The following is a 10798-nucleotide window of genomic DNA, read 5'->3' as shown; positions in this document are numbered from 1 at the left end:
TACATGAAATCAATAAGATAAATGTTTCATCTTGGGCATTTTTGCTTTCAATAAGTAAATTATAAAGAAATTTTAATGAAAATATGTATAAGATCTTTAAAATTGTTTATAAAAAGAATATATTAAGTATGTATATTAATAAAATATATGTATATAATTCATCGGTTCGGTTCGGTTATTTCTTCGGTTTTTTTCGAATCAAACCATAACCAAACCAAATACTATCGGTTTTCAAAAATCTAAAACCAAACCAAACCAAACCCAAGTAAAATCGGTTTTATTTTATCGGTTTGGTTTGATTTTTCGGTTTGGATCGGTTTTTATCCAAACCGTGAACACCCCTAATTGTGACCATTACAAATCACTACAGAATCAAACACCTCTTCTGAACTTAACTCCTCCGATTTCGATTCAACGATCCAACGATTTCCCAAAATCAACCGGCGCAACTCGTACGACCTCTGTGTTGAATCGGATCAACTCATTGATCCCAAAATCGTTAGCGAACTCATTCAAAAACTTCAATACTTCTTCGTGCTCAGGAAAGTTCAATCGGTTCCCATTTTCTGCACAATCGAAAGAGTAATCGCTGAAACTCATGAGTTGTCGAGGATGATTTGTTCGAAGAGATTTGTAAAGACTGATATGAATAATTTCTCTGTTTGGATCGAGACTGAGTAGATCGGTCTCAACTCGAGGATTGTAAACCCATAGACCACCCAGTTGGTTCGATTTCTCGTATACTACAACTCGGGACCTTCTCTTTGTAGCTCACGCGCCGTCACAAGACCCGATGCGCCGGCTCCGATTACTGCCACTCTCCGGGACCCCGCCATCGGAGGAGACTATTGAGCTGAAAAAACAGAATTTGAAAAGAAGCGGCAGCCAATTACTACTTACTAGCCACTTCTGTTTTTAAGTTTGGGGAAAAGTTACGGCCATAATACATAAATATGTCCAATTTTGAATGTGCATAACTAATTACTTAAATTTGTATGAAATTTAAGAAGTAGACTGTAAATAGACATGTTCTATGTCATATAATTCATGTAGGACGCACATAAGATAGAAAATTGTCGTGTAGGATGAAAGTATTTACTTGTTTAATTTTATACAAATTTAAATATTTACTTGTGCAATTAGAAAGCGTAAATATCAGTTGATGTTAAGTTAAAAATCATATTTATATATTATCCGTTTAATATAATATAGATATGATTTGTGATTTGTTGCACTAAGTTATATTATAAAGTCAAACTGAATTGCCAATTTCAAGAAATTGAATATCAATGTAGCATCGTGTTTATAGTTGTCCAACTATTTCCTCTCCAATTTTTATGCTTAGTGATAACTCAGATCTTATGTTTTTTTTAGAAACTCAATTAATATAAAATTAGTTTGAGATCTTTTTTTTTTTAATCAAAACCTCTCTTATACTACTTGTTCTTTGTTCAAGGATATCACACTCACTATTGATCAATAAAATTAGAATAAAGATTGGTGAAAGGATGAGTTTTAAAAAGTTGTTGGGGGAAGAGATGGAAAGTAAGATTTAATCTATGTAAAAAGCTAAAATATGGATCCAATTTAAAAGTATAGTTGCTTGAACTAATATATAGTGCAATTTTCTCTTGATCTTTTACTTGCACTTTAGTTTTTACTTCTTTTCACTTTTTATTTTTAAATTTATAGGCCCATAAATATAGGCATTTATCCTATTTTTTATCGGTAGATCTCAAGAACAAAAAGCAAGTCTCCTCTGATATTATTATTTTCTTTTCTTTAAAGTTAAATCATAATACAATATTATTATTATAAAAACAATAACATACCTCGTGAAATCTCATAAAATAGGGTTTGGAAAGGGTAAAGTGTATGCAGGCCTTATCACTACCTCGTGGAGGTAGAGAGACGGTTTGTGATACAGTATTATTATTAATGTTTGGAATAATTATATAATGAATGTTATAAAACAGAAAATGAATAGAAATGATATTACATATAAAAAAACACTAATTTTTTATAACTACAAAGACAATTTAGCCAAATTGTCAAAGACCCACAAATCTCTATAGTTAGCATACCCTACTTCACCAGCACATCTGTAAATACTCCAATACATTTCCTTTAGGCCGGCGTCAACTGATGGTATTCCCATTTGAGCTGCTATCCAGTCCATGTACTCCATCTGTCAACAAATTCATGTAATTAAGAAAGAAAAAAACTCGAATATGAAGCTCTTGCTATGCACGAATTCTAGGAAAGAGTCGTATCACATTATGGTCTACTTGCAGTTTTAGCTTGTATTTCTGCAAGAGATTGTTTTCATGACTTGAACACGTGACCTCCTAGTCACATGATAACAAGTCTTAGCATTGTTATGCAATGATACAATCTACGGAGAACCACACCCCCAAAAGCTAGTTATTGAGGTGGGAGATCCCAAGGCTATATAAGTCAATGTGGGACTCAAGTCTCATACCTTACAATAGGATAACAACAAACCACGCTATGCTCTGCATCAGTCGTCCTCAACGAATATGTTTGAGGACAACACTGCAATACTGGCATCACAATCCAAGGCATGACGGGTGGTAGGTGGCTCTGATATCGTTGATACAATTTACGTAGCCTAGAAACTAGCTATTGAGATGGGAGAGTCCAAGGATACATAAGCCCCACATCAGCTCCCCATTAAATCGATGTGGGACTCAAGTCTCATATCTTGCAGTAGGATCATAACAGTCAAGGCTCTCCTTCATTGAGTTTTAGAAAGTGTTTAGGATCTTTAACATGAGGACATACAAATCCTTCTCAACTATACTTCATTTGTAGCTGGAATTGAGCGAAGTATTATATTCAAGAATTTTTCTAATAATGGTATGGGAATTTTGAAAAAGAAGAAAAAAGCAACTAAATAACGAGTGATGAACAAGTTTTTGCCCGAGTCATACTGAAATGAATCTTGAAAAATAAATAAGTTATCGGAATAACCTGAGGGTGAAGGCGATGAGTGTGACGTTTTGGGATGCCGGCTTCCTCAAGTTGCCTATTATGATCCTCAACATCAGCTAACATCTCCTCTTCAGATGGTAAAAGCACCTTTCCAGACAAAACTTGTGCAATCCATTTGGCTTGTAATTCAAAACATTAGAAAGACTATTCCCTGATCATCACATGGAAAAGTCTACATTGTCATTTCTCACAATAGCTAAAAAAAATTCAAGAGCATAATACAATGTAAACGCATAGTGACGGAGCCAGAAATTCAAGTAAAGAGGATTCCAAAAAAAAAGGTTCTTATGCAACAAAAAAAAACATATTCCCCTATCTACATAGCGTAATCTTTCAATGAAGGGGACTCTAATCAATAAAAACTAAATATGTTGTCAAGCATGATCCAGTTTGCTTATGTTATTTTCACTCTCCAATCAAACATTGAGAAAATGTTTTCCATAATATTCTTTCGTACAATTTAGCTGACCTGATAAGGTATACCAACAAAGGAGAGGCAGGGAGAAAGCTTTGGAGGAAAGACATGCTTGTATAGTGGTCCAACAACACGGCCCTTGTCATCTACACTTACTATTCCATTGGTTTCGAGAAATGGGAAGTCATACTTGTATCTGCGCAAGAAAATAATGTAAACACACATCACTAAGCTTTTAGATAAGATGATCATACAATTCAACATGATATCAGAATAGATAGAAGTCCTAGTTTTGTGTCTCACTGCCACACATTAACAGAAAACTTCCACAACTTTAGTCCGCAAAGATTAGATCAAGTCCACATGTGAGGGGGCGTGGTGAAGATATAAATGAAAGGGTGATTTTTAACTTTGACAGCTTCAATTTTTTTAGATGAGATGATCACGCGATTTTTGAGAAAACAAAAAGACTCAAGATTTGAACTAAACCCTGTGCAGTGGAGAATGATATCAGCATGAATAGAAGATCCATCCAAGAAAGTCACTTCACCACTTTCATCAACATGATCAATCTGCAATAAGAACTTCCAAAATCAGCACCCTTTCTATATCATAATCAACAACATCTAAAACAATTACTTACCTTTGAATGATTCCATAGATTTTCATAATTGTCCAATTTCGGAACTTCAATTTCAGAAGATCTTGTTGAAAGATGAACTTGCTCGGCTACAGTGGCTATCTCTAGGCAAATATCAAGCCCACTTGGTCCATCTCCAATTACTACTACAATCTAAATACAAAAATAATGATTTACAAGTGGACACATAGATTTGTTGTATGTAACTTTAAGAAGTGAAAACACAGAAAGTGTATAAAGGTCTTGCCTGATCCTTAAATGGCTCGGGAACTCGATAATTGTGGCTATGTATTTGTTTTCCAGGCCAATTGTTTATACCTTTGGATATTAACTATCAAGAATTAGTTCAAAATAAAATCCAATCATTCTCATTTCTTTGATCACCAAGTGGTGACTTGTGAGTGCAGCAAGGTAAAATTGTTTTCTGTTTAACTCTTACCATCCTAATTTGTTTTCACTATTTTTTCTATGGTGGTTTATGGCCAAGTATCTGCCATCTCCCACCAGCAAAATATGTAACTATGTCCATTAAAACTTACACAAATGAAAGAATATAACATTTTATTATCTACTTTTGCAAGGATTTGTTGACCACTAGGTCACACTCGTTATATATTTTGAAACCGACAATCTCTTCATATCTAAACGTCAAAAGAGTACTCCCTCCATTTCAAAAAGACTGACCTCATTTCCTTTTTGGTCAGTTTCAAAAAAAAAAAACTGACCTCTTTCTTTTTTTGGTAACATTTTAATTTCAGTTTTCCACGTGGCATGTTTAAGGCCACAAGATTAAAGGGCAATTTTGTACATTTGACATAATTTTAATTTAGGATCACAAGATTCAAAAGTTTTCTTTATTTTCTTAAACTCCGTGCCAAGGCAAACTAGACCATTCTTTGTGAAACGGAGGGAGTAATTTTTAGAATGTAAGTCAAATTTTATTTATCTCGACTAAGAGTACATGTTTGGCCAAAATTCTAAAATAGCTTATCTTAAGAGGCACTTTTATCCAATTAAGTTTCCGGAGAAGTAAACATGATGCTATAAGGAGTAGTATAATTAAGAGCTTTCAATGAAATAGGTTGAACAGAGATAAAAATATCAATCCCTTCATTCTTTTTTAGTTGTTACGTTGCGCTTTTTGAAAGTCAATTTGACTAATTTTTAAAACTAAATTAGATTATATTAGTTCGATATTTTAAAACAAAATTTTAGATATTCAAAAACTATGGGTGTGTTTGGTATGGAGGAAAACATTTTTTGGAAAATGTTATCCAATTTTTCCATATTTGGTTAGCTTAAATGCTTGGAAAATGTTTTTCAATCAACTCATTTTCCTCAAATTTAAGGAAAATGACTTTCCTTCCAAAATTAAGCAAAACATTTTCTAAAAATCTACTTCATCCTTTAATTTTTTATTTTTACGCCACCCCTTACCCCACCCCTACTCCCCAACGACTCCCCACCCAGGCTATTCCGTCAAATTTCATATCAAATGAAAAATACGCCTTAAAAAGTTTGTTAATACTTATATAGTTTTGACTCTCAAAAGAGAAACTCTAACAACTAAAAAGGAAGGCAGAGAGTAAGTGATTTCTTTTCATTTGTCGTATTTCTCGTATTTAAAAGGTGACGAATATTACCTGGAATATTTGCAACTCTGGGTACTGTATAGTGACCATTACAAATCACTACAGAATCAAACACCTCTTCTGAACTTAACTCCTCCGATTTCGACTCAACACCCCAACGATTTCCCCCAAATTCAACCGGCGCAACTCGTACTACCTCCGTGTTGAATCGGATTAACTCATTGATCCCAAAATCCTTAGCGAACTCATTCAAAAACTTCAATACTTCTTTGTGCTCAGGAAAGTTCAATCGGTTCCCATTTTCTGCACAATCGAAAGAGTAATCGCTAAAACTCATGAGTTGTCGAGGAAGATTAGTTCGAAGAGATTTGTAAAGACTGCTATGAATAATTTCTCTGTTTGGATCGAGACTGAGTAAATCGGTCTCAACTTGAGGATTGTAATCCCATAGACCACCCAGTTGGTTCGATCTCTCGAATACTACAACTCGGTGACCTTCTCTTTGTAGCTCACGCGCCGTCACAAGACCCGATGGCCCGGCTCCGATCACTGCCACTCTCCGCGACTCCACCATGGGAGGAGACTATTGAGCTGGAAAAACACAGTTTTGCACGGAGTTATATTATAAAGTCAAACTGAATTGCCAATTTCAAGAAGTTGAATATCAATGTAGCATCGTGTTTATAGTTGTCCAACTACTTCCTCTCCGATTTTTATGCTTAGCTATAACTCAGATCTTAATGGTTTTTTAGATACTTAATTAATATAAAATTAGTTTGAGATCTTTTTTTTAAATCAAAACCTCTCTTATACTACTTGTTCTTTGTTCAAGGATATTACACACACTACTGATCAATAAAATTAGAATAAAGATTGGTGAAAGGATGAGTTTTAAAAAGTTGTTGGGGAAGAGATGGACAGTAAGTTTTAATCTATGTAAAAAGCTAAAATATGGATCCAATTTAAAAGTATAGTTGCTTGAACTAATATATAGTGCAATTTTCTCTTGATCTTTTACTTGCACTTTAGTTTTTACTTCTTTTCACTTTTTATTTTTAAATTTATAGGCCCATAAATATAGGCATTTATCCTATTTTTTATCGGTAGATCTCAAGAACAAAAAGCAAGTCTCCTCTAATATTATTATTTTCTTTTCTTTAAAGTTAAATCATAATACAATATTATTATTACAAAAACAATAACATATCCCGTGAAATCCCATAAAATAGGGTTTGAAAAGAGTAAAGTGTATGCAGGCCTTATCACTACCTCGTGGAGGTAGAGAGAAGGTTTGTGATACAGTATTATTATTAATGTTAGGAATAATTATATAATGAATGTTATAAAACATAAAATGAATAGAAATGATATTACATATCAAAAACCACTAATTTTTGATAACTACAAAGACAATTTAGCCAAATTGTCAAAAACCCACAAATCCCTATAGTTAGCATACCCTACTTCACGAACACATTTGTAAATACTCCAATACATTTCCTTTAGGCCGGCGTCAAGTGATGGCATTTCCATTTGAGCTGCTATCCAGTCTATGTACTCCATCTGCCAACAAATTCATGTAATTATTGGCTATCACTAACTTTATAGGTAAAACATTGACATTCAGAAAGAAAGAAAAAAACTCGAATATGAAGCTCTTGTTATGCACGAGTTCTAGGGAAGGGCCGTATCACATTATTGTCTCGCAATTTTAGCTTGTATTTATGCAAGAAGTTGTTTTAACGAATTGTACATGTGAGTCCCTCGTGGTCACACAATAACAATTCTTACAACTATATATGTCAAAGGAGAACCACACCCCCAAAAGCTAGTTATTGGGGTGGGAGAGCCAAGGCTATATAAGTCCCACATCAGCAGCTCCCTATTAAATTGATGAGGAACTCAAGTCTCATACCTTGCAATAGGATAATAACAAACCATGCTATGCTCCACATCAGTCGTCCTCAAACTTTATGCGCTAAACCATTTTCTAGTATGAGGCCAACACTGCAATACCGGTGTCACCATACAACGCACGATGGGTGGTGGGTGGCTCTAATATTGTTGATACAATCTAGGGTGCCTAGAAACTAGCTATTGAGATGGGAGAGTCAAAGGATGCATAAGCCCCACATCATCTCCCCATTAAATCGATGTGGACTCAAGTCTCATATCTTGCAATAGGATCATAACAGTCAAGGAAGGCTCTCCTTCATTAAGTTCTATTAAGTGTTTTAGGATCTTTAACGTGAGGACATACAAATCCTTCTCAACGTAACTATACTTATTTTGTAGCTAGAATTGAGTGAAGTTTTTTGAAAAAGAAGAAAAAAGCAACAAAATAACGAGTGATATTGATCGAACAGGTTTTGCATGAGTCATACTGAAACAAATCTTGAAGAATAAATTAGTTATCGGATTAACCACGTGAGGGTGAAGGCGATGAGTGTGACGTTTTGGGATGCCGGCTTCCTCAAGTTGCCTGTTATGATCCTCAACATCAGCTAACATATCATCCTCTGAAGGTAAAAGCACCTTTCCAGACAAAACTTGTGCAATCCATTTGGCTTGTAATTCAGACCCAAGAAAGATTATTCCCTGATCATCACAGTGAAAAGTCTACATTGTCATTTCTCACAATAGCTTTAAAATTTTCAAGAGCATACTAACAATGTTAAAGAGCAGTGGCGGAGCCAGAAATTCAGTAAGGGGGATTCACAAAAAAGAAAGTTTGTATGCCAAAAAGATCCAAACAACTTATATATATGCAAGTCCTACAAATGTAGCTGACCTGAGAAGGTATACCAACAAAGGAGAGGCAGGGAGAAAGCTTTGGAGGAAAGACATGCTTATATAGTGGTCCAACAGCACGGCCCTCGTCATCTACACTTACTATTCCATTGGTTTCAAGAAATGGGAAATCATACTTGTATCTGTATGTGCAAGAAAATAATGTTAAAGAAGTCACTAAGTAAATACAAGTATGTTCTCTATAACAATTCAACATGATATCATAATAGATAGAAGTCCTTCGGTTTGTGTGTCTCACTACCACACATTAACAAAAAAACTTCCACGAGCTTAGCCCACAAGATTAAATCAGGGCGTGTTGAAGATATAAGTAAAAGGGTGATCTCTAACAGCTTAAATTTTTTAGATGAGATGATCACACGATTTTTGTGAAAACAAAAAGACTCAAGATTTGAACTAAACCCTGTGCAATGGAGAATGATATCAGCATGAATAGAAGATCCATCCAAGAAAGTCACTTCACCACTTTCATCAACATGATCAATCTGCAATAAGAAGTTCAAAAATCAGCTCCCTTTCTATATCATAATCAACAACATCTAAAACAATTACATACCTTTGAATGGTTCCATAGATTTTCATAATTGTCCAATTTCGAAACTTCAATTTCAGAAGATCTTGTTGAAAGATGAACTTGCTTGGCTACAGTCGCTATGTCTCGGCAAATATCAAGCCCACTTGGTCCATCTCCAATTACTACTACAGTCTGAATACAAAAATCAATTTACAAGTGGAAGCATAGACTTGTTGTATGTAACTTAAAGAAGTGAAAACGCAGAAAGTGTATAAAGGTCTTGCCTGATCCTTAAATGGCTCAGGAACTCGATAATTGTGGCTATGTATTTGTTTTCCAGGCCAATTTTTTATACCTTTTGATATTAACTAACAAGAATTAGTTCAAAATAAAATCCAATCATTCTCATTTCTTTGATCACCATGCTGTGACTTGTGAGTGCAGCAAGGTAAAATTGTTTTCTGTTCAACTCTTACCATCATAATTTGTTTTCACTATTAGAAGGTGACAAATATTACCTGGAATATTTGCAACTCTGGGTACTGTATAGTGACCATTACAAATCACTACAGAATCAAACACTTCTTCTGAACTTAACTCCTCCGATTTCGACTCAACAATCCAACGATTTCCCCCAAATTCAACCGGCGCAACTCGTACAACTTCCGTGTTGAATCGGATCAACTCATTGATCGCAAAATCGTTAGCAAACTCATTCAAAAACTTCAATACTTCTTCGTGCTCAGGAAAGTTCAATTGGTTCCCATTTTCTGCACAATCGAAAGAGTAATCGCTAAAACTCATGAGTTGTCGAGGAAGATTAGTTCGAAGAGATTTGTAAAGACTGCTATGAATAATTTCTCTGTTTGGATCGAGACTGAGTAAATCGGTCTCAACTTGAGGATTGTAATCCCATAGACCACCCAGTTGGTTCGATTTCTCGAATACTACAACTCGGTGACCTTCTCTTTGTAGGTCACGCGCCGTCACAAGACCCGATGGCCCGGCTCCGATCACTGCCACTCTCCGCGACTCCGTCATGGGAGGAGACTAATGAGCTGGAAAAACACAGTTTTGCACTGAGTTTTTTTATATTATAAAGACAAACTAAATTGTCAATTTTTAGAAAACTAATATATCCTTGTGTATACAGTTGTCTAACCATTTTTTTAACTAACTTCTATGCTCGGCGCCAACTCATATCTTATGTTTTTGAATTAATATCTCAAAAGGTCTTTAACTTTGAGAGTTTATCTAGCAAAATCATTAAACTTTATTTTGTATCAATAAAATCGCTTAACTTAAACATTTATATCAATAAAATCACTCAATCACATTTATTATTAAAATAAATTTGATATGACAAAATAATTACTTTTATACTATATTAATGATTGAATAATAAATAAATGAGTCAAAATTCTTCATTTATAGATAGGAGTTGTCTCCATATATTCTTTGCTGCTACTTTTTCCGTCAACGTCTACCATGGTCTCTCTTAGCATGACTGTCAATCAGTAACCCGTAAACCTCTCTTCCTCATTTAATCTAAACGGAAAATAATATCTTTTTCTTTTTAAAGATCACCTTTTATTTGGCATAATACATATATTGGACCTTAAACTTGGCTTCAAATTTTAACTTTGACCTCCAACTTTCAAAGTGCACAAATAGACACTTTAACTATCCAACCTTTTAATAAATAAACACGCGTGTCTTACCTGGCAAAACACGTGATGTGCACGCATTTTGCGCGAGTGAGAAGTAATTTTTGAGGCACAAACAGTGAAAAAAATGCTGAAATGACAACT

At 34.6% G+C, this 10798-nt stretch overlaps 1 protein-coding gene and 2 pseudogenes across 2 annotated transcripts; all 3 read right to left on the bottom strand.

Annotated features, from left to right (window-relative positions):
- The window catches only part of LOC102592996 (flavin-containing monooxygenase FMO GS-OX5-like), a 4833-nt pseudogene extending 3894 nt beyond the window's left edge, over positions 1–939 (bottom strand).
- Positions 940–1856: 917 nt separating this feature from the next.
- Positions 1857–6344, bottom strand: LOC102589860 (flavin-containing monooxygenase FMO GS-OX-like 2; annotated as a pseudogene).
- Positions 6345–6952: 608 nt separating this feature from the next.
- On the bottom strand, positions 6953–10077 carry LOC102590178 (flavin-containing monooxygenase FMO GS-OX-like 2). Of its 2 annotated transcripts, none has more exons than XM_015307903.1 (7): positions 9506–10077; positions 9272–9342; positions 9030–9179; positions 8876–8958; positions 8454–8595; positions 8090–8260; positions 6953–7225 (listed from the first exon to the last, which is right to left on the bottom strand). In XM_015307903.1, exons 1-7 carry the CDS (start codon positions 10026–10028, stop codon positions 7064–7066), a joined length of 1302 nt encoding a protein of 433 aa, XP_015163389.1. In that variant the 5' UTR covers positions 10029–10077; the 3' UTR covers positions 6953–7063. The 2 variants fall into 2 exon arrangements, with proteins under 2 accessions (XP_015163389.1, XP_015163388.1); XM_015307902.1 differs by having other exon boundaries at positions 8087–8260; positions 9506–10076.
- Positions 10078–10798: the final 721 nt, after the last annotated feature.

The sequence above is a fragment of the Solanum tuberosum genome, unplaced genomic scaffold (genome assembly GCF_000226075.1).
Source record: "Solanum tuberosum cultivar DM 1-3 516 R44 unplaced genomic scaffold, SolTub_3.0 scf00069, whole genome shotgun sequence".
In the NCBI taxonomy this organism is placed as follows: domain Eukaryota; kingdom Viridiplantae; phylum Streptophyta; class Magnoliopsida; order Solanales; family Solanaceae; genus Solanum; species Solanum tuberosum.
This window is presented reverse-complemented; position numbering and strand designations above follow the sequence as displayed.

Coding starts and splice junctions, on each gene's coding strand:
- LOC102590178 (XM_015307902.1), bottom strand. CDS start 10,028: ATGACGGAGTCGCGGAGAGTGGCAGTGATCGGAGCCGGGCCATCGGGT. Junction 8,261..8,453: donor TTGTTGGTATACCTTCTCAG/GTCAGCTACATT, acceptor TGTGATGATCAG/GGAATAATCTTTCTTGGGTC. Junction 7,226..8,086: donor ATCGCCTTCACCCTCACGTG/GTTAATCCGATA, acceptor ATTTGTTGGCAG/ATGGAGTACATAGACTGGAT.